This window comes from Prunus dulcis, chromosome 7, assembly GCF_902201215.1.
Source record: "Prunus dulcis chromosome 7, ALMONDv2, whole genome shotgun sequence".
Classification (NCBI taxonomy): Eukaryota; Viridiplantae; Streptophyta; class Magnoliopsida; order Rosales; family Rosaceae; genus Prunus; species Prunus dulcis.
The window spans coordinates 15,629,881-15,653,359 of NC_047656.1; the positions used below are offsets into that span (position 1 = coordinate 15,629,881).

The 23,479-nt window shown below is 37.3% G+C and overlaps 4 protein-coding genes across 7 annotated transcripts; 2 read left to right on the forward strand and 2 right to left on the reverse strand.

The window, feature by feature from the left end:
* Positions 1-306: 306 nt before the first annotated feature.
* Positions 307-2,511, reverse strand: LOC117634670 (thioredoxin H-type). Its single transcript, XM_034368854.1, has 3 exons — positions 2,334-2,511; positions 747-869; positions 307-640 (listed from the first exon to the last, which is right to left on the reverse strand). Exons 1-3 carry the CDS (start codon positions 2,421-2,423, stop codon positions 491-493), a joined length of 363 nt encoding a protein of 120 aa, XP_034224745.1. The 5' UTR covers positions 2,424-2,511; the 3' UTR covers positions 307-490.
* Positions 2,512-3,578: 1,067 nt separating this feature from the next.
* On the reverse strand, positions 3,579-5,726 carry LOC117634369 (protein RTE1-HOMOLOG). 2 transcript variants are annotated; one of them, XM_034368452.1, is made up of 3 exons: positions 5,626-5,726; positions 4,485-4,769; positions 3,579-4,239 (listed from the first exon to the last, which is right to left on the reverse strand). In XM_034368452.1, exons 2-3 carry the CDS (start codon positions 4,752-4,754, stop codon positions 3,817-3,819), a joined length of 693 nt encoding a protein of 230 aa, XP_034224343.1. In that variant the 5' UTR covers positions 4,755-4,769; positions 5,626-5,726; the 3' UTR covers positions 3,579-3,816. The 2 variants fall into 2 exon arrangements, with proteins under 2 accessions (XP_034224343.1, XP_034224344.1); XM_034368453.1 differs by having other exon boundaries at positions 4,485-4,772; positions 5,626-5,719.
* Positions 5,727-5,853: 127 nt separating this feature from the next.
* LOC117635813 (protein MICRORCHIDIA 2-like) lies at positions 5,854-12,511 on the forward strand. Its single transcript, XM_034370181.1, has 17 exons — positions 5,854-6,209; positions 6,314-6,348; positions 6,463-6,541; positions 6,637-6,726; positions 6,964-7,039; positions 7,430-7,508; positions 7,611-7,739; positions 8,317-8,415; positions 9,004-9,102; positions 9,196-9,342; positions 9,533-9,625; positions 9,912-9,963; positions 10,049-10,160; positions 10,857-11,019; positions 11,549-11,637; positions 11,819-11,861; positions 11,984-12,511. The coding sequence occupies exons 1-17, from the start codon at positions 5,888-5,890 to the stop codon at positions 12,098-12,100; spliced, it is 1,824 nt and encodes a 607-aa protein (XP_034226072.1). The 5' UTR covers positions 5,854-5,887; the 3' UTR covers positions 12,101-12,511.
* Positions 12,512-13,700: 1,189 nt separating this feature from the next.
* On the forward strand, positions 13,701-19,781 carry LOC117634794. Of its 3 annotated transcripts, XM_034369013.1 has the most exons (13): positions 13,701-14,001; positions 14,107-14,265; positions 14,380-14,628; positions 14,757-14,876; positions 15,251-15,331; positions 15,633-15,728; positions 16,330-16,425; positions 16,763-16,816; positions 16,922-17,125; positions 17,209-17,334; positions 17,681-17,746; positions 18,262-18,561; positions 18,979-19,781. In XM_034369013.1, the coding sequence occupies exons 1-13, from the start codon at positions 13,939-13,941 to the stop codon at positions 19,450-19,452; spliced, it is 2,088 nt and encodes a 695-aa protein (XP_034224904.1). In that variant the 5' UTR covers positions 13,701-13,938; the 3' UTR covers positions 19,453-19,781. The 3 variants fall into 3 exon arrangements, with proteins under 3 accessions (XP_034224904.1, XP_034224905.1, XP_034224906.1); XM_034369014.1 differs by lacking the exon at positions 17,681-17,746; XM_034369015.1 differs by lacking the exons at positions 17,209-17,334; positions 17,681-17,746.
* The last annotated feature ends 3,698 nt before the right edge of the window (positions 19,782-23,479 follow it).

Genomic DNA, 23,479 nt, shown 5'->3' on the forward strand with positions numbered 1-23,479 from the left:
CTTTGTCTCTGATGGCATATTCTTTAAATCCTCTATCAAAGGGAAAGTAGAAAAAGCAAATAATCTCCCATGATTTACGACTTGATGATAGTGCTTTCAACAGTAGAAGTAAAAACACACCAGACTCGTAAACTGGCAAGGGGTTTGTAGCTCAAGTGGTTAAGATCATGTACTCATGAATCCTAAGTCCCTTTCAAGTTATGGACTTACCTACCGCAACTATACGGAATTTTCACAATATGCCAAACTAGCATGTCATCTGCTAACTTCATAGATTTGCATAAAATGCAACCATAAACCATGAAATGAGCTAAATAGAATTGTATTTATGTAGCAATACCCATATGAAAAATACCACACAAGACTTAGAACAAGTGAAAGGGGTCATAACTTATAATAAAAGTCTAATAAGGTCCTGTGGCCATGTGCTTTTGCTACATATATAGTCTTAAGATAAATAGGCATATAATGCAAATTATATCATAAGTTATCAGGCAGAAGCAGAAGCAGCAGCAACGTGCTTTGCTATAGTCTGCTGCAGCTCGTCTTTCTTTGCTCCCACCACTTTGTCCACTATCTTCCCTTCTTTCAGGAACATGAAGGTTGGCATTGCCTCTACGGCCCAGTCTTGAGCCACAGACTGGCAACATAAAAAAACATAAAAAAAATTCACTTGCAAATGAGTTTATTCTAAAATAAGTTTTACTTTTAGAAAGAGCGATTTTCATTTTATTTTTGTATGTTACCTTCAACTCATCCACATCAACCTTTACGAATATGACATTTGGCAGTTTCTTAGCCAACTCTGCCAGGAATGGTGCGATGAAGCGGCATGGTCCACACCATGAAGCAGTGAAATCAATGACCATCTGCATTTGATTGAAGATCTCAGAACATGAGAAAGAAGTAAAAGAATACAATACAACTTTACTGTGAGAAAAATGTGAATAGTAAAACAAAAACCTTATCCCTCCATTAATTACAGATGCGCATGCATGTATATAATATATACCTTGTCCCATCATGACTATTTTTTATGACTACACCATGGCCTCTTGAAGCCTAGTCCTAGTGGCACATCTGCTACTTTGAGAAGGAAAATATTTTGAGTTCAACCTATAACATGTTTAGGAGCGTTTCTGTAAGGGCTTAAAGTACTTTTTGATAATAAAAAACACTTTTGATAGCTTTTAGCAGAAAAATACAGATGTGTTTTATTTTTTAGAGAAGCATATGTTATGTGCTTCGATTTCTTATGAAAATTTCAATATTTTTATAATAAAAACATTTACAAGTAAAAGTGCTTCATAAAGAAACTTGACGGTACAAGAGGCATTTGTCGGTACCAAAACAAAAAAGTAACAGGAGGGTGAAAATAAAAAACAGAGAACGACTTAAAGTCAGAGAGACAACATGATGTAGTTCCACCACTATATACCCTTATCAATAAAAGGAGCACAAAGAAGTCGTTTTCAACCTAGGATTCTTGGATTTACAAACGTAGCAAACGCAATAAACGTGGTAGGAAAATATTATCTTTGAGCTGGAATTTTCTTTTAATATTGAAGAATGAACACATATGCCCCTTGGCAGTTTGTTTCCTCCAGATAATAAAAAAGCTAAAAGAAAAGTTGTGCGTCTACTAACTCAGAAAAATTTATATAAAATAGGGATAACACTGTTTTGCTATTATAATGTCACGTAAAAAAGTTATCACGCATAGCATACCATGATTACCCGGAAATAGCAAAGCTATCCTATTTCATCTAAGTGTTTCTCCTAAGAACTTGTTATATGATCAAATAAAGGACACACTAAAGGGTGGAGTGGAGTCGAACAAAACTTAACAAGAGGTTCCATATTACTTTTAACAAAGGAAACAAAAGACGCTTGAATTTGAACAAAATGCTAAATAAACGAAGCCAATTTATTAAACAGCTTTCACCAACATGTTTTCCAAGAACGAATCCAGCCAAGGGCTTCATAATTTCCATGGAAGAATCACAAAATTCAAAAGAAAATTCAAAATTCAAACAAACAGAACCTCTTTGCCTAAGGTACAGCAGCAATCAGGCTAATTCATTCATGCATGGATTATGAAGCATACCAAACCAAATCTTTACGCTTTGTACATAAATCTAGACCAAGCGAAAACCAACCAAATCTTTTTCTTTTTCATACGAAAAAATAAAACCAAACAAAACCCATTAATCAGATTCATTAAAAGTATTTAACCCAATCACCCAAAACCAGAAACAGCAAACCAAATATATATATATATATATGAAAAAAATTGTTTATTTTTTTTGGGTGTGAGCAATTGAATAAAATACCAGCTTCTTGGAGTCGTTGCCCTTCTGGAGCTGCTCGTTCCATGCATCGAGAGTATGGCAACTGACAACTTGTCCCTCCTCTGCTGCCATTATTTTCTCGCTCTCTACAATTTTCTTAAGAAACAAACAGAAAATACCACACAGAATAAACGCGTCCGCTTTTTTTATGTTGGTTTCGGACTCTCTCACTGGCCTAAATAAGAAAAGGATAACCCGCAGTTGTTTGTCACTGCCCAATTGGCCTTAGTATTCAGTTTAATTACGAATGTGCCACGATCGATAAGGACGGTGTATAAAAGGAGGTTCCCATGCAACGTAAATGGACGTACGGTAATGCGAGCGTAATGTAGTGCTGCTGTTAGGTGGACGTATTGTGTGCTAGCCCACAATATGATCCGTGGATCTTTAAATCATAACCGTTGATAGAGTAGACTTCGACTGTTGACTTGCAAGAATCAAGGGCATCCGGTTAGGTATACTCGGACAAACAAGGTATGGTGGTCACCTAATATATCATGTGATTTGATTGTGCTTGATGTGTTGGTATATCTCTAGATTCATTTCATTTCATTGCTATGTAATTTGGACAGCTCTAGAGTCATTTGAATGAACGTGGAAAAAAGAAGAAGTTATGTTCTTATTGTCGCATTGTGGGTAGGGCAATCCTCAAGCCCACGTTTGACTCCATCATTGTTGTCGGAGGACAAACTAATGATTTAGTGCCTTTTTGGGTGAAATCAAGCTGTGAAGAATGGAGTAATGAGCTTGGATTAGGATAAGTTAATCGTTGGATTCCTTGTAAGGTAACAAACAAAGTAATGGTTTAATTCAATCGAATCAAGTTCTCTCATATAATTTTTAAAAAAATATCGTTTAATTTTGTAGTAAAGGGCTAATTGGTTAACCTTTTATGTCTAAAATCCAATCTTGATTTGTTGCATGCCATTAAGATTGCTATGTTTTATTAGTAGAATCCATATTATTTACGGTACATAAATCTCACAAAATATTGAGTATAATAGTGAATCTCCCAATTTGTAAATAGTGTTTATCCTACCAAACATGATTACGTTTGAATGTTGTCAGGTCCGAATGCACGTTTGATTCATTGGAGACTTGCTAATGGAATTCAAATCTTAATTCTCCTACTCACTAATTAACTAATTATTTAAGAAATAATGAGAATGCCAATAAACGTAAACATAGTAACAGAAGCTTTCGATCTGTTGGAGAGACAAAGCAGAGTTTAAATACAAGAAACCAACATAAAAGTAGAAACTATAAAGTTTAAAATTGGAACAGCATTCAATTCCTGGATCACATGCCTTCTTAGGAGGAAACAAACACTTAGAAATTAACAGGAATGATCAGGGGCTATTTAAAATGTACAAAGTAGCTGGCAAATGCCACTGTTGTATACACATGAATCACACATCTCTAGTAACCCAGGTTTCTGTATGACTGACTTCAAATAACAGAAATCTTACAAATGGATCAAACTCTTGAAACAGTAAGTACCAAGAAGAAACCATCCAACAAGAAAGGCCGTGAAGAATCCTAAGTAAGTTAGGAAGGTTGAACCTGCAAATGCAACTCCAAGACCGAATGCTATTAAAAATGGTAAAAAGGACCGCACCATGGATGCCGTGCTCACCCATTTACCCTTGAGGAAAATCAGAGCTGCAAGGTTCACCACATTCCACCCACCAGAACAAAAGCCTAACCTGTTTAGGTTGTTGGCTACAAAGGAGTGGCAATTGCAGGTAAGAATATTATAAGATCGGTGTTGGAATTCCTGTGTGCCCTTCCGAAGTGCATCATCCCATGTCATTATGTCTCTTCCGGGTTCATCCTGTCTGTATTGATCCTCGCTTTGACACACAGATGGATTGGGAATAGAGTGACACTGCTTTTCAAAATTTTAATGAACACAAATTAAGACAGGAATAGCAGGTGAATGCATAAACGAAAATGTTGGACTAAGGGAGCAGCTCCCATCTACTCATTGCACCAAATCAAGGTATATAGGCATGTCCCTGCTCATGAAGCAGGGTTATAGTAATTGCACACTTCTCCAGTAATGGATCAGGTTTATAAAGGGTAATTACATAGAAGCCAAAATCAGGGTTCAGATATGAAGAGTGCATATACCTTTTCTTTGCTTATTTGGATGTAGCGAGTCGCTGCTCCGAAAGCAAAGTTATCCACACACACAAAATTGGGCCCAGCAAAGTCCAAAATCACACCATCTTCTCTGCATATGCCAATGTGGCCAATGAAAGGAATCAACCATGAAATAACTGGAAGGGGTGTCCACACAATGCAGCATGGAAACCGGGCTCTTCTAGGGTCAATTTGCAGAGTTGGTGAAGCACTTCCATCGATCATCAAGTTGTGCTCAGGGCTTGCACTTGTTTCCATTGCCAAAATTGGAAGCTGCTGAGTTGCCTCAAAAACATTAGATACTTTTCACAAATCTGGCTCGGAATGCAAAGGTGCTTCCAAAATAAAAGGCACCAAGTTCACTTACACAGAGAATTTACAAATGCATTGTCCAAAAGATAAAAAGAAATGCTTTCTTTCCCAAACAGAACACAATATTTTCCAACAAGCAGCATATTTCAGAAGATCATAAAACAAATTGCAACCAAATATTATGACACATTATGAACTCTAATTAAATTCGGGAAAAGCTATTATCAAAAAATCATTAACAGTAGAGATTGCCCCATTATCAAATTGTAGTAATCTATTTTCTCCTATGTAAAATGGCATGCGGTCAAAGATAACTCTTACAATTAACTCCTCTTGTTCAAAAAAGAGATTTTCCATTATTCCAACAAGGTTATGGGACACGGTAATGCCATAATATCTTCGTTGGTTTGGAAATCGCCTACTATCATAAGGGTAAGATCCAAAAGAAATTTCTTCACCATATCACAAAAATGTTCAAAAAATTATTTATTCGGGGAGCAAACATAAATTCAGAAGCTAGTCAACTGTTCCTTCCTTATCCTGGTCTGCTATATTCATCTAGTTTTGGAACACACACACACACGATTAGCATTTATTAACTCCAATTCAACATCTTTAATTGCATTTCTAGCTAACTTAAACCATAAAAATACTTTGAGGCATCACCCAACTGCCTACATGTTTTGCTTTTACCCTAAATTAGATACCCAATAAGAGAAACTGTCAGGAAAACTTCAGGGGTTGAAGAAACCGTAGCTAAAAGCAAAAAGAGTATCACAACACAAATCTTAGAGACAGAGGAAGAGAACCAGAGTACCTTTGAATGGCAATGGAATTGTCGTCAAGAAAATGAGCCCAGCAGCACCCAGCGATGCTTCAAGCTTCAAACCAAATCAGACAATGCGTGTTTGTGGTGCTTTTGGTATGTTTGGTTAGTGGGTTAGTAAGTATGGCCCTCACCAACCGGCCCAAGCCCAAACTACCCTCTTTCGCCTCCAAAACGGTGCGTTTTGTCCTGCTGGGGAGCATGCCAAAAAAAGAAGTGAAGCTCCTCTACTGTGAAAGCGAGAGCCTTCGAAATGGCGCCTAAAAGAGAGAAGGAAGCCATCCCTGTTGTGGAGCTAGACAGCGACGACGATAACGGTGCCGGAGTCGGAGCACCGAACCAGAACAACAATGCCTCGTCGACCGGAGCACCGCCGCAAGCCACACCTCAACCGCAGCAACAGCCCTTGGCTCCCAACTGTCAAACCCTAGACTCTCGTAGTTTCTGGAAAGCCGGCGACTATGCGGTGGGACCCACCGCCAGGCCCTATATTTCCCAAGGGCAGCTGGAGCATGCCCGTGTCCATCCCAAGTTTCTTCATTCCAATGCTACTTCGCATAAATGGGCTTTTGGCGGTAAGCTCTTCTTCCTCTTTACATGTTTAGCGAAATTGGGTTTCTTCCTAATTTTCAACTAATTCAGTCAATTTTCTTTCTGCTTATTTGTTTTTTGTTTGCAGCCATTGCTGAGCTATTGGACAATGCTGTTGATGAGGTGAGCTTTAGCTTATGCTGTTATGCCTTTCTATATGTGTTATGCACCCAAAAGTGAAGAAAAAGGAAAGTAAGACACTAAATCCTTCTTCTTTTTTTCTCTACCTTAATAAAGGTACAAAATGGTGCAACTTTTGTGAGAGTTGATAAAATTGATGTTGTGAAAGATAACTCCCCAGCCTTACTTTTCCAAGGTATGGCTTCAATTGTTAAGTTTATTAATTTGTGGTTGATATGTGATTTCTTAAACAGTAAAGAAAAATTGCAAATGGTGATGCTTTCTGTGCAGATGATGGTGGGGGAATGGATCCTGAAGGTATGCGCAAATGCATGAGCTTGGGTTATTCTACTAAGAAGGCAAACACGACTATTGGGCAATGTAATTATACCTATCTTCTTGTTTCATTAGCTGTTGGCTTGATTTGTCAGTATATCATTTGCACAGTTATGTGATTCTGTATGTTTATTTTCAACGATGTCATTTTTGTTGGACTATTTTTCAAGGAGTTGCATGTATAGCTAGGTTTTAGAATTTGTTTTGTTTATGCTAAAGAAATATTTGCAAGCGTTTGCATGTTTTTGTTCATCTTGCCGTCTGACAGCTTTTACATTTCAGATGGTAATGGATTCAAGACAAGTACCATGCGGCTAGGTGCTGATGTCATTGTTTTCAGCCGTGCAATTCACGCAGGGTATTATTAATTTCTTTTTCTTTTTAATTTACTTTCCTGTCAAACTAGCTGAGGCAATCAACTCCCACCCTTTACCATATTTCTTTTCCACTACATCCACACACATTTACAACCATATGCCCAAATATGGTTGATTAACACGAACAACCTCATGAAACTAAAGGTTCCGACTTGAAGCTACGATTTAAACCTAATGGTTGTGTATGCATTTAGCTTGGATTTGTGTGATTTTTCCAAAATTTTCATTGATTGATATATGCGCACTCATATGGGATAGTATATTTTTTTTCGCTAATTATTTTATCTTGACATAAATAAAATTTCCGCTTGCAGAATTGAGTTTAAAAATTCAATGTTATGACTTACTTTCCCCTTACACCTGTCTTTTAGCAAAGCTACCCAGAGTGTTGGTCTTTTATCTTATACGTTCCTCCGGAGAACTGGACAGGATGATGTTATTGTTCCAATGGTATTGTTTGGCCCGTTAACATCAAGCTTCTCTTTTCCTCCTTGAGACTTTGCAGTGAAATCCGTGTACACAATTAACACTTCAGTTTTATTTGTATTGCAGATTGATTTTGACATCTCTGGAAACTGGGTTGAACCAATAACTTATGGCTCGCAGGATGACTGGACTTCTAATTTGAAAACAATCCTAGAATGGTCTCCCTTTGCATCAAAGGAGGATCTCATGCTACAGGTTATTTGATTTGAGTCTTCTTACAGAAATATCATCATCTACCTAAGTTTATTAACTTAAAAGCAACTGTTTGACAGAAGTTGTACATTGGTAGTATCTGCTTTCAGATGGTTGTTACCTAGTTGGAAGGGGTTGTGTGGATATGTTACAGATTTATCATGCATGAGATGCCCTTGCTTTCAGTCTTCATGTTTCCTTAAGCTATTAGAACAAAGAGTTTATATTGGTACATGGATTTGAACAATCCCATTGTGGTGTTGCAGGCAGAAACATATGCTCGGTTTGCCCTTACTTTGATATCCTTTGAGAAATAGGGAAATAGGTTTTAATATCTGAAGTTCCTAAGGCCACCCAGTTAGTGCCTGCACTGACTTTTTCCAGCATGCCATGATGCCTTCAGCTATCACATTTCTACAACCACAGTAGTGGATATACAGGCTGCCCTTTTTTTAAAACCGAATGTATAGGCTCTGATTACTGCATGCACTACTTACTATTTTATAGGTTGCCGTCAACATACGTTGTTCCCTGACTAGTTTTTGTTCTTGTTCTTGTTTTTATAATTTCTATTTTCCAGTTTGAGGAAATTGGAGCCCATGGAACAAGAATAGTTATATACAATTTGTGGCTAAATGATGAAGGAATATATGAACTGAGTTTTGATGATGATGATGAGGTATGCCATACTTATTCAGAAGAACGTAAATTGTAAAAGCTTTCTTAGGGACATATTTTAGCTATATATATTAAGAGCTGTCTTATTATGAATTACTGATTTACTAAAAAATTTCATCTACATGTCTGAACTTCAGAATTTTAACGGAATAACTGAATGATTTAGTGTTCCACATTAACTGGTTAAGTCAACTCAGTTAAACTATGCCCTGATAACCACTAATTGGCTATAATTCTCTTTTTCAGCATTTCTGAAGATGATCCTTTTATCTTATGACTTATTCTACACGATGATGAATATAAAAGTGCTTTGTATGATATTTCAACCCCTTAAAACATGTACGAATGCGAACATACACAAAAAAATTTGTGACATCAAGCATGCAAAGCTTGCAAAAGTATATCATGTTATTTTGATTTTTTTTTTTAATGAAAAAGAAACTATCTTTGTGTACAATTTTAATAGATTAATGTTAACAGGGTACTCCATATACTTTATTTCAAAAGTTGGAGGGTGGGAACATATTCATTGATATAGATTAGAGGATCCTAATATTCATAATATTTGTGGTTCTTTTGTTTGATGTAGGATATACGGTTGAGAGATGAAGCTGCCGGTGGAAAGTCAACTAAAGTACAACAAAAAATACAATCCCATATATCTTACCGTATGCGCTATTCATTGAGGGTAACTTATCAAAATTTTATGAAATTTCTGTTTTCAGCATTATTGGTTTGACAGACTGAGACGATTCTAATTCAACCATATTCTTTTGGTCAGGCATATGCTTCCATTCTGTACCTCAGAACATTCACGAACTTCAAAATTGTATTAAGGGGAAAACCTATACAGCAATATCATATTAAAGATGACTTGAAATATTTAGAAGTTAAAACATACAGGCCTCAGATAACAACATTGAATGAGGTAAGATAAAAACATCAATCCTTATCTAGTGATCTTTCCTTTTCCCTGCAATAATCTTCATGAGCTCTGAAGTTTTCTTGAGGTTTTGGAGAAGTAATCTCAAGTGTATGAAAAAAAGTCACTGTGGAAGTTCTATAGTTTTGAAAAAACGAAGAGAATAGATTTTAAAATCATGATTTCGTTGTTTAAGGTTATAGTGGAAACAACCATTGGATTCATAAAGGAGGCGCCTGATCTTGGAGTTACTGGATTCAACCTGTACCATAAAAATCGCCTCATCAGGGTATGTTTTGATAATGCTGAAGTGCACTTTCTATGTATTTGATTTTTACGTTGCTTTTGCTGTGAATTAATATATCTCGTATGGATGTTCAAGATCAGAATTTAATTTTTAGTCACACAGCGTTCTGAACTTCGGTTGATTATTTTGATCCCTGTACAGCTGAGTTCTTCCATGAAAGTTTATGGGATTCCAAGTTGGTTACATGATAAGGATGAGCATTGTGTAATTGTGGGCCAGTAATTCCAATTAGTTTAATAAGGCAGTGAGTTTGTTTACATTGTTGCAGCCCTTTTGGAAAGTCACAGCTGATGGTTCTTCGAAAGGGAACGGTGTTGTTGGTATCATTCTTTAACTCTGTATTTCTCACTTAGATATGTTCTGGATGTGTTCATTTACTTAATTTTATTAATGTACATATTACAGGAATTCTTGAAGCAAATTTTATAGAGCCAGCACATGATAAGCAGGATTTTGAAAGATCTTCATTGTTTTTCCGTCTTGAAACTAGGCTGAAACAAATGGTAAATGAGTACTGGTGAGTTACTTTAACTTGCAATTTACAGGCAACTTTTTGCCCATAAGGGTAGGGAATCTAGGGATAGCATTTTAGCTGCGCCAATCCACACTCTTGTCGTTTCAGTGTTGAGGATGTTTGGTCCTAATAAAAAAAAGAAAAAGAAACTGGTGGTAAGTTACTTCCATTAAAAAGGTGCAAAAGGGTTTATATCATAGGCACACTGGGGGGTGTACGTAAGAAAGACCAGGCATAAAAGAGAAGTAAACAATACTAAATCCAAAAATAAAAATGAAAATTGCATACTTCTTTATCCATTATAAAGTGGTCTCAAGGAAGAAGCTTCCACTCCATGAGTTGGAGCTTGATGCCACTGAAGGTCTAGACATTCATAAAAGTTAAAACGAGTGCACCATAGAAGCAAACTTTGGTCTCCATTTTAGATTCCAAGCATTTTTCCCTCGGCATTTATAGATGAATGGAATATTAGGTGTGCTATCTAGTAGTATACATTTACGCATCAGAAGGGTTTCTCTCATGAAATATGTCAATGTACTATCAATCGCTCTACTAGTGTCCGTTTATGCTTTCCATACATCCTTCTCTCATACACAAACACACATGGTTTGGTGTACTTTAGTTTGATGTGTTTTTCCAACACAAAATGATGTATTTTTACACTGGTCTGAGTTGTGGAAATTGTTCTGGACAAGACAGGAAAACCAATTGTCACTTTGTGGGATATCAGCCCATTGGTGCACGCAACCTGCAGAAGGATCAGACTTTTAAACCTTCTGTTGGAGTTACACCAAAAGATATGCATCTGGATCAAACTATGGCTGGCCTTTCTGCTAATGTCCTTCAAAATGATTCGCGAACTGTAAGTGATTTCTGGTTTGCTTCTTAGCACTGTTATCCCAATCTATTTAGTATAGTTGACAGCTAGCACATGCAGGTTAGGACATTCTTGGTTAAACTCCTTACCGTGGATGTCCAAATGGCTGAGGAGTTATGTTGAGTTTGCTGACAGTCTGGTCACTAGCTTCGGTGTCTTAAATGTTTGCAGTGTTCATTTTTTCCTATGACTATCATATGTTGTTATGTATTGCAATGTGCAGGGATTAGTTCTAACTTGAAAAATCTTATTTGTCAGTAACTAAACAAGAACATACCATTAACCAATAATCACCTGAAATGCTCAACTGTGAATATTTTGACACAGCCACTTGAAGTTTTAGGAGAACATTGTATCAGCAGGTTCACCACATTCGTTATAAAATAAAAAAATGTTGTCTTGTGTACGATGGTTTCTAAGGGAATGGGCCACAATGGATCCTCTATTTCTCTGTATCATTGCCTTAGTTTTCTTTTTGGTTGAAGTATTCTTACGTTGTTGAATGCAAATGCAGAAGTCATCGGAAGTAGTGACGTCTGCCGACAATAGAGAGCCCATGTCAGTTGATGAGATATGTGAAGAGAATATACAACTTTTCATGAGGTATCATTTTAATTTTATATTCGATAAAATAGGCTGGAATTCATTTGTAGATCCTTGTTATGAACACCTCTAGGTTCAAGTACCAGACATTAGTTGGGGGTAGGGCTAGAATTCACATGCCATATGATGTGGCTCTTTATGATTTTGTTGAGTTGAACCCAACAAAACCCTTTTGCTACAGGTGTGAGGCACAGGTGCAGAAGGAGACTGAGTTGAGGCAGACGGTATGTATAAACTCGTATCCAAATGACATCTTTGATTCATACTTACATCACTTCAACTTACTGCCTGAGTTACTTTAATAATGGGATACTGAGTTTTGCCTTTTGTTTCTGGAATGAAACAGATTGAAAACCTAGAGAAGGAATTGGAGATGGCCAAAAGGAAGAGCGCTCAACTTGCTTCATATTTAGAGACAAAGAGGAAGCAAAAGATAATGAAACAACCTACCGAAACGGTTTGATAAAATCTTAGAACTGCATTCTGAACCGGTCACTGCAACTAGACCAACGTTGAAGAGACCAACGTTGAAGCGATAGATCACATGTTTTTGTGCTTTTGGACAGCGCTTCACAGGCCTACTCCACCTTAGTTCGGGATATAATTTGAAGAATGCTTAATACTACGAAAGAATGTACATGAACATATGTAATGAAATGTGAAAAAATGAATGCAACTCGTTGGAAGCCTCAAAGCTGCTTTATTCTCCAAGTTGCCTTCATTTGTTACAGTGCTGGCTCATTTACACAATTTGTTGCCCTAGTTTTCTCCCTCGAGATTACTGCAGATTAATGTCATGGGTGCAAAGTGGCGGGTACACTGTCCTAAATATTTTTAGTACTATAATAATATAGACTATGATTAATATGATTAATATGGATTATAATTTTTGTTTTTTGTTTTTTTTGGAAAAAAGGGAATAAAAACAGGACTTCGGGTTCAGTGAGCTAGAAGTCCCTAATCAGAATGGAGATGGCTTTTCTTTCAAGTAGTCCCTAAACTCGCATGCTTTGCGGTGTGCGAAGACCAACAATAGCTTGTAAAGAGATCTCTGGCGGTTCAGGTCCTTCTAGCCCTTCAAGCCCCATTCTTCCCTTTGTCCCTCTTCCTCTTCACTTGGTCAAGCCCCCTCAACTGGAAAGAATTTAGGGGGCGTTTGGTATCCTATTCAAATAAGGAACTCAAAAACTTTGATTTTTCTTAAAAACAAGAAGTTTTTAAATCTATTTTTAAGATTCAAAAATTTGTTTAGTATGCAATTTGAAAACTGTTTTCAAATCTTAAAAAATTTGAGAACTCGTGGGTTGTTAGAAAAAAACTGAAAAAACAAATATTTTTTGTTTTTAAAAATTGGGGTGTTTTTTAGTTGTTCTTGAGTTTAAAAATAGGACTACCAAACAGGTTTTCTTTGTTTTGGACTCAAATTCTGTTTTTGAGTTTAAAAAGTTGGATTCAAGTTGAATACCAAACAGACCCTTATCTTCCTTCCGTAGGATGGAACTTCTCCTTGCAAATAGAGTATAGCACAAGAGCTTCGACTCTGCGGTGTGAGACGCTTCATTCTTGGAAAGGTTGGCCTGGACTACCTTATTAGCACGAGCAGCAGGGTGGACTAGGGCCATCAGATCGATTAAGACCTTGTCTAGCTAACACTTTTGACTCTTAACCCTCTATTTGGATGAAGGAATTGAAAATTGTATAGAATTCTTAAATGACGAAATTTAGATCTCCATTGTTTAAATTTTTGACAATTAATAATATCAATGTTTGAATTTATATATGTTGAATTTTGTAAATGACGGAAATTACAGCGAAAAACGAATTTTTACTCAATAGAAATTGCGAAATGACGCATTTTTGACGAAAATTTAACTCGTGAATCTTGATCCCTAATTTCTATGATTTTTTTCGCACGTCATCTAATAAGTTCTATGCTTGACAAACAACAGAAATATCAATTTCCTCTCTTCAATTCCCTACTCTTAGCTAAATCCTTAGTTATTTTTCTCCATCTAAACATACAAATTGGTGATGAGCAAAAATGTAATTAGAAAAAAAAGAAAGAAATGGTGACGTGTACTACCGTTGCAGTAGTCTATTGCCTTTACGAACGTGGCAAAAGCCAAAGAGAGAGGAGGGGGTTTCGGAAGTCAGAACGCCGTCGTCCGAAAACTGGAGGTAAAATCTAGCCGAAAGTAACGGCCTCACAGTCTCAGAGACTCAGAGGCTCAACTCAACTCTGCAGCTAAGCAAGCACTGTAGCCTCTGCAAAATTGGGTTCTCACTGGACGAGGCTTCAACATGAGGAAGCGAGATTTAGCCATTCTCATGCTCTCTGCTTTCGCCATCTTCTTTTCTCTTCAGGTCAGCTCCCCAAAAACCCTAACAAACCCTAAGCACGACACGAATTTTTCATTCTTTTTAATCGAATTGAATTGTTTCTTATTGGCTTTGTTTTTGGAATTTCAGCACGAGGGTGATTTCTCGTTCAGAGAGGCATGGATGCATCTCTCCGATGACTACCCCATCAAGTACGAAGCCGACCGTCTCCCTCCGCCGATCGTCGCCGATCTCAACGGTGACGGCAAGAAAGAAGTCCTCGTGGCCACCCACGATGCCAAAATCCAGGTCTTCCTCTCACTCTTTCACTTCATTTTCATGTTAGCTTTCTTTTAATAACAAGCAGTGTTGTTGCTTACTTGTTGGCTATGGTTGGGGTTTTTGTGTTATTGTTATCATTAGGTTTTGGAGCCTCATAGTAGGCGTGTGGATGAAGGATTCAGTAATGCTCGCGTGCTTGCGGAGGTGAGCCTGTTGCCTGACAAAATCCGCATCTCCTCCGGCAGACGCCCCGTGGCAATGGCTACCGGGGTTATCGACAAGCTCAGACCCGGGCAAAGACCCAGGCAGGTTTTGGTGGTTGTTACGTCGGGTTGGTCTGTCATGTGCTTCGATTCCAACCTCAAAAAGCTCTGGGAAGTCAATTTGCAGGTTTGTGGCAAGTTTCAATTTTGTTCACGCCTTTCTTGGAAAATGGTTACTTGGCTCATTAGCTACCAGTGACGTAATGGTGCTATTTGTTTTAATTCACATTCTTATTCTTATTGGCATTTCTACAGGAGGATTTTCCACATAATGCTCATCATAGGGAGATTGCCATCTCCATAAGCAATTACACCTTGAGGCATGGGGATACAGGATTGGTGATTGTTGGTGGAAGGATGGAAATGCAGCCTCATGTATGTTTTTTGTTGTATTTATGTCAACTTTGTTTACATTTATTCTGGGTTGACAAATCAGACTTCAATTTCTGGTTTTATGGAGAAGTAATGGATAAAGCATGTATGATTACAAATTCACCCAACCGCCAAGGTTGTTTACAAAGTTTGCAGGCCATCTTTTTGATTCATAACTTCTAAACAATTCATCGGGTATGATGGCCGAGGCATTATCCACTAACTTTAGAAGTCCTGCATCCAATGTCATCACAAACTTTTAGCATTCCTGCATCTGCATTTTGACCTGTTGATACTGTATTAATGTTTAATCTGATAACTCTAAATGTTTATCGTTCCTCAATGCTCTTAGAAATAATTTCTTCTGTGATCTTTAGATTTCCCTGGACCCTTTTGAAGAAATTGGGAGGACAGAGAGAAGTGCTGATCAGCATAGAAGAAATCTAACTGAAAAGGAGGTAAAAGCATTTTTTGGCTTATGCATGAAAAAGTCTTGTATGATTTCATAATTACTCTTTTTGTGGTTGAGTAGATAATTTGTTTTTCAGTCTTTTGCATTTACTGAAGCATTATAACTTTCTTCGTGTAAGGCATGATGGTGTATATGTTCTCTTTATATTTTGAGCTTCTAAATGGATGAACTATAGAAAGCCAGTAATAACAGCTGGAGTTCTTTTTCTGTTTAGTTATTCATAGTAGAGTTTTGTTTTTTGGTTATTAGTAGTAGAGTGTTTTGATGATTTTTTCTATTTGTCTCAGGCTTCTGAGAATTCAGGAACTGTGGATTTACGCCATTTTGCATTGTTTGCATTTGCTGGTGGCTCTGGAGCAATTCGATGGACCAGAAAGAATGAGGTGCTTTATATTGTTAATTTTTTTTTCATATGCTTCCTATTTTGGCACTTTTCTGCTTCATGATATGCTAAAAGGATTTCCCCATAAAAAGAGAGTCGCTTTTTCTTGAGGTATTGCTATTTTGGAGGATGACTCTTTTCCCCATCCTTTTCCATTTTGAGTACAACTTGGGTATCAGTAAGTTTGTCGCAGACTCATTGAAAACTATTGAAGAGTCCAAATATAGAACTATTAACATGGGTTGCGTACCATTATAATACTAATCTTCATTGAGCTTTGGTGTGTAGATACTTCAGTACCTTTCCTAGAATTTTATTTCAGTCTATAAACGCATAGAATTGTGCTGCCATTGTAATATATCATCAATTTGTCAAACACTCAAGACATTAACTTTTTAGTGTAAAATGTCCAGAATTTCTCTTGTATAATGTTTAGCAGGTGTAGAAGCAAGAAGCTTTCATCGTAGGGTCTAATTTATGAGCGTTGCTATTACACTACAACCTAGTGTCCGCCTCTTCTCAATTAGATGATTTATCTTTTGGTTAAGCTTATTGAACTATCTGACTTCTCAAGTAGCTAATTATATCATTTGGTTGTTTAGAATATCGAAGAACATTCTTCAGATGCATCACGGTTAATTCCACAGCATAACTACAAGCTTGATGTTCAGGCTTTGAACAGTCGTCAACCAGGAGAGGTATGTTATTCTGCTCAATGTTGGATGTCTTAATCCCTATACTTATTGTTTTTTGTATAGTAATTTTGTGAAATGGGCCAAACATATAACATGTTTGAGTTCTGACTTGACATGGGCCTGAATGAGCTCTTATGGAAACTCTCTCTCTCTCTCTCTCTCTCTCTCTCTCTCTCTCTCTCTCTCTCTCTCTCTCTCTCTCTCTCTCTCTCTCTCTCTCTCTCTCTCTGTGTTATTAGTTCCATCTTGTTGCTGTAGTTTCTTATGATTCATTCTTGTTGGGGTCAAATTTCTGATATGTTTTTGTGAGATAAGCTCCCTGATACAGATTAAATTGTAGTTTGAATGTAGGGAATTCAGAGAATCTATCCTTGGAGTTATGCCACATCACTGGGTAGGTTAAAAATACTGTCTTTTACTCGATTCATTGAACTTTCATTCTATTCATTATATTTCTTCTAGATGGCAAGTGATTTTCCAATTTGTGTGCCATCATCAGGATAGAAGAGAAGATACTTTGTTGGAACTTGCAAGGTTCAAGAGGCACAAAAGGAAAATATTGAAGAGAACATCTGGAAAGACTATTAACTACCCTTTCCACAAGCCTGAAGAAAACCATCTTCCTGGAAAAGACTCAACAAAAAAAATTTCTAACTTCATTGGAAAAGCTGCACAGTATGCTGGCTCTGCAAAACCTAATAAGGTGTGACTTGTGAACTACTTATAGGTAGAATTGTTGATTGTCTTTTGAAATGGCTTTTTAACCTGTTTATATTTCTGATGCAGCCATTTCCATATATTCCTACCATAACAAACCACACACAACTTTGGTGGGTTCCTAATGTTGTTGTAGCTCATCAAAAAGAAGGAATAGAAGCTATTCACTTAGCATCTGGTCGCACTTTTTGTAAGGTAAACAAATGCCCGCGCAATTTCCCTCGTAGTGCCATAACCAAAGTGAAATTACACTTGATATAATAGCTGTACATGCCTCTGTTTGGGCAACAAATGGCCAACCGTCTTTCTTTTAAAAAAAATCAATCAATCAATTTTGAGATAATTCACCCTGCTTCAGCTCAGTCCTTTTTTTTTTATTGGAAATATTCCTGTGGTTATAGTTCACCACCTTTTGCTTATGTATCTAATATGGACATACTTCTCTACATTAATATATTCTGCTTAAACTATGTTTGTGTTGGGTAATATTTATGTTATATTAGCCTTAGCCAGTAAAATTAAAATTTGTTGATCTCACCAGCTTCATCTTCAAGAGGGTGGCCTTCATGCTGATATAAATGGCGATGGAGTCCTAGATCATGTCCAGGTGCTTATCTCTTTGCTTTCTAGTCTTATATCTCAACTGTAGTTGGTCTTGAACAGCCAAATAAATGAACAAAAGCTGCTCAGTGGATGTTGGAAGTTAATGTCTGTTGAGTTTTGATTACCTACCTCTTCAATTTCCCATTTATTCAGAGGTTCAGTGATGTACAGGGAGCATGCTAAGTAATTTAGGTTACAATAATCCAGCCCTTTCGTGCAATTATATGGATAAAATTTGATCTAAAGCACAATGATATGTATCTTATGATTGGTGACTGCAACCACAAAAAATGCTAGTTTGCATATTAGGTTCCCCTTGCATTATACCGGCACGGTACATGCGTGAACTCTTCATAATTTTTAATGGAGGTGCACGGCAGCAGAAAAGCAAATATGCGTGGGTAACTTTATTTTGCATATGAATTTCAATCAAGTGGTGGCCTTTCCTTTGAATATTACATTTTGTTATTGGCTGAATCCTGGGTGAAAAGCGTGACAGAATATGTTCCTTCTCTTCAGGCTGTAGGGGGGAATGGTGCTGAGCAGACTGTTGCCAGTGGATCCATGGAAGTGCTCCGCCCCTGTTGGGCTGTTGCGACCTCTGGTGTACCTGTACGAGAACAACTATTTAATGCTTCTATATGCCATCATTCCCTTTTTAACTTATTCCAACATGGAGAATATTCAAGAAACTTTGGTCGAACTCATGATTTAGCTTCATTGGAGGTAGCAACTCCCATTCTCATCCCAAGAAGTGATGGCCATAGGCATCGTAAGGGAAGCCATGGTGATGTTGTCTTCTTGACAAATCGTGGTGAGGTATGCATGCTAATCTGGGTCCTTTTAGTCTTCTTCCTGTGGTTATCTTGAGAATGGACCTTTTTTTGGATTATCAGATCAAAATGGTTTTGAATCTAATTTCAATACACGAATCTAAGATTGCACCAAAAAGTTGTTTGGCCTTTATAATTGTCATATCACTCCAAAAGTTGCTAGAACCTTTAAAATGTTGGCATCAAATCGGGGCGTTTTCAGAATGAAATTTCATTGATTATCCAATCTGTCATAATTTATGCTTATTACAAATTCCTTGCATGATGGATTGGGACGATTATATTTCGAGGTGCTCAAATGAATCCCACAGGATTGCTTACATAATTCAGTTGTCAGCCGGCAAGGTGCAGGCTTCTGTTTTCTTATGCTGAGTTGGAATCTTAAAAGTGTTGTTTCTCTCAGGTAACATCATACTCCCCTGGGTTGCATGGTCATGGTGCTGTTTGGCAGTGGCAGCTTTCGACGGGTGCTATATGGTCAAATCTTCCATCCCCATCAGGGATGATGGAATCTGGTATAGTGGTACCTACACTGAAGTCATTCTCATTACGAGTCCATGATAATCAACAAGTGATCCTTGCTGCTGGAGAACAAGAGGCTGTCGTGATATCTCCTGGAGGAAGTATTTTAACATCAGTTGACCTTCCAGCACCACCCACACACACCCTGGTAACTGAGGACTTCTCGAACGATGGCCTCACTGATCTTATCATTGTGACCAACACCGGGGTGTACGGGTTCGTACAGACCAGGCAACCAGGCGCCCTCTTCTTCAGCACCCTGGTTGGTTGCCTCATACTTGTAATGGGAGTCGTATTTGTTACCCAACACCTCAACTCCATAAAGGGCAAACCCCGTGCTTCATCTGCTCAGTGAAAGAAGCACTGCTTTCATAATGAATATACTAAACGAATGATTGCCACAGCCCTGAAGAAGCAAAGAGAGTTCATTGATATCTTCCTTTGATAAAGAAAAATCGGCATAAGCCTGACGGAGGGTTGTATCCTTTAGCCTTAAAAACAGCATCTGATTGATGAGCTGCCATAGACCTGCCTCCCCGTGTTCTCAGTCATACTCCTGTAGCAGTTCATTTACTCTTGTTAGCTTTGCATGTAAAAGCCTTATATTTAAACATGGCGGAAGCTTTCAGACTGATCCCGCTTTTTTTTTTTCTTTCTTTAATATAGAAAATTTTTGTATATAAATTTTACTGTTCTGCTTCCTTTTGCATCTAATTTTTCATAAGCTTACAAATTAAACTTTATATGCTGTATTTCAATCTCTGCTTTTTCTTTTGGTCAAAAAAATTACCTAAATTTGTTCTTCGTGCGAGGTTCCAAGTTACTTTTTTTTTCTTTCTATTTGCTAAAGAATTCTTGGGTCTCCTTTTGCTTGCCGAAGGGTGCTTGCCAAATGGGTGGGTGCAGCTAAATCATGCCAATCTGGTGAAATTTTAGTAGGTTTCGAAGAATAAACATATACGAACCTTTTTTGGGGAACCTTTTTATTAAGAGGGGCAATGGTATATTAAACTTACGCACACTATACGGATAATAGGACTTGAACCCATGATCTTTCTTTGATGAAGTAATTGCTCCAAACCACTATATTAGTGGTGCTTTGCAAACAGCTACAAACTTTAATACAAAAGATTGTTGAAATAACACATAGAACAAAAAATGATATACAACGCGATTGGAATTAATGCTGTCATTGATTGATTGAGTGCAACTTAATTCTCTTTGTTTACCAAAAAAAGAAATAAAAAAGGCATTTCAGTACATATATATGTCATTATATTGAAATGTTGACATACCTCTCACGACATTCTATTTAAATCCCAAATGGCTTTCACTTTCATGCATGTCATTTCAAAAAGGTCCTCCATATCAATCCATTTCAAAGAGATTTCTTGGAGGAAAGTAAGATATTGCTACAAGAAAATTCCGTGGGGCAGAAAGCTAGTGGGAGGTCTAGGTCTCATTCAAGCACCTTATGACTAAAGTCAATACAAACAAGTATACCCAAGGTGCCATTGTTCTTGGATCCAAAACCCGGGGAAAGGTTTTTATTTTTGAATTCTTTTTTAAATATATATTAAATTATAATAAGATGGGTTTAAATTAATTAATTTCTTCAAATTGAGTAGGTGCATGTGTGGTTTTGCAACATGGGTTGTCAACCTAATTGGAAGGGATAAAATAAAAATAAACTACAAGTAACGGTCGAGAGATGAAGCAACCAAAAGAATATTTACTGGTCCATGAAGAGACAATTCATCGCAGATGAACAAGGCTTGGTCTTCCAAAATGTGCCTCAAAAGTCACGGCTTCAACCCCTTTTTACTTGCAGCCTTGTTTTGTGCTGCTGACAGAAGACACACAGGCTTTCGAGTTAATTATGGAAACAACAACAAAACTTAACTTGCACCAATTTGCTCTCTCTCTCTCTCTCTCTCTCTCTCTCTCTCTCTTTCTAGTCTCTACTGCTTTCTCAGAAGTTGCAAATAGGGCTCGGGAGGGAGGAAAACAGCTAGTTGAGATGAGAGAGAAGACCAAAGCAAAATTAGCTTTTTTTGCAGCAGAATTGCACTTGTTGAGGGACCACAATAATTCAACAATGGCCCCCAACACACACACACACACAAAACCACATCATGGCCTTCTTGGGCTCACTCTACTCTACCACCCTAGAGCTGATCAAAATGCATGCCAACCCGCCTGCCTATGATTGCCCTAATACACCATAACAAACCCTAGTGCTCTCTTTGATTGTGCCATGGCTTGGCTTACTAGGGAAATCTAGCCATTTCTGGTGCTTAACTATATTGCTCTATGGGTCTCTAGACATAAATATATATCTTATGTGCAAAGAGAAAATTAAGGGCCAAATAAAACTCAATGCCAAACATTACAAGAACCCTAATAATATGGGTCTGGGTTTTTCTTGCCCATTTATGTACTGACAAAAGTAGCTACGCAAGTGTGTGTATATATATACACACACATAGAGAGAGAGAGAGAGAGCTATTAGCTATCTGGTCTGGTGGCAAACACAAGTCTGATATATTCTAGACCGTGATTATGTGATATACAGTAATAAAGCTGTTGGGTTACAGGCTGTTGAAAGCTTTCCTGCCATAGGAGAGAGCTAGCAATGTTTTAGTGGGAGAAATACTTCCCTACCCCGGTTGTATTAATTGTCCCATTCTTCCTATCACTTTCCTCCTTAGATGTTTTACGCTCTCTCATAATTGTATTGAGAAAATGTGCTATAATAGAGTTGAGAATAATGCAAATGTTGTAGTTGTGATAACATTATTTGATGTGACTCTCTCTCGTTTGCATAATAATAATATTACATATTCAAAACAATATGATTATATTAGAACATACCACCTTGAACGTCAAATTCATTTTGGGGCATATAAAGATAAAGTGAATTAATTAGGCAAAAATGGTGGAATTTAAAAAGGAAGTAGTTGAATGTACGTAGGTCAAGTATTGGAGAAATTATAGGTGCAAATTGGTTTCTCTAATACAAGACAAACTTTCCATTGTATTTGGAAGATAGTAAAGGAAAGTCGCTTGTCAGCGTCTATAGAAAAACTGTGGTCTAAAGCGTGTACAAATACAGCTAGACCGCAGTCGGGCAACAATTTCCATGCATTTGCAAACTATATATAGTTTGAATATCGTTACATTTAATCGGTGCAACTTAGGTCAACTCAACCAAAATCTGAGCTTTTGTTTTTCAACTACACATTTAGATTAGAACTACTTCCACTTGATCAATGTCCTGATTGACAATAACCTACCCATTTACATGACGGAAAACGTAGCATTTTTATGTGTCCATATGAACGGTATTTTATACGAGGATGATATTACCACTCTACTCTACGTAATATTTGCAGCGTATATATGTTAATTAGAATGCAATACGTATTTTACCATGATTAACACTATGATTAAAGGCGGTGATTGATATTTTTCATGGCAAATCGGCTCCTGAGATTTTTGACAATATACTTTTAAATAGGAAAGAAACAGTCGATGAAGAAAATGGATGGATACAAACGTTGAAAATTCAATTCCCGACAGGAACTTGCCCAGTTGTCCAGGGAAGGAATATTTATTCTCGATCTTGTGCTGCTCAAGAAAACACGATATTTTGAGTGGAAGTTTTTTTCTTTGGAGCCAAAAAAACATGGGCGTCATTCTCATCATTATTTCTGGTAAAAGTAATATCAATTATTTTTGCATTGGGAATGCCTGGCTTTCCCTATATTATATTATATACTAATGATATTTTTTTTTTCTTCACCAAACATAATAATTTGGTTTGGGGTAGTTGGCAAATGCAATTTAAGTATTTTCCTACGGAATCCCAAGAGCAAATTTTTTTAATTTTCTCTTGGCCAGTCAGTAATTTTTTTGGTTAATTTAAAGAAGAAAAAAGATATATTCCTAGGGAAAGAAGCCACAATAAAACAGCTGCATCACATGGCGCCACTGTAGTAACACAATTGCTTTATATTCCCAGCCGTAAACATGTCGGAAGAAAAGCCCTTCTGTAATTTACCAGAAAACGTGATGTGATATATTTCTAGTTTCCTGTAAAAGAAGTGCACATAAAATGATATGGTATATCACTCACAGACCTGGTTAATTTCTACAGAAACATCTCAATCAGTTCTCATTCCCATGCATTGACATGGATTAGACCATAGAAATCTCCCTCTGAATCTAAACTGGCTCTTTCTATCTTCCTATATGTCAACATGATGGAGACTGGATTTGTAACAAGAATTTAGAATCATCACTTAAGAAACGTTCAGTACATGGAAAGGAATTCGCATGAAATCATTTTCCGTATTTCTAAGGGATGGGAAATGAACCAT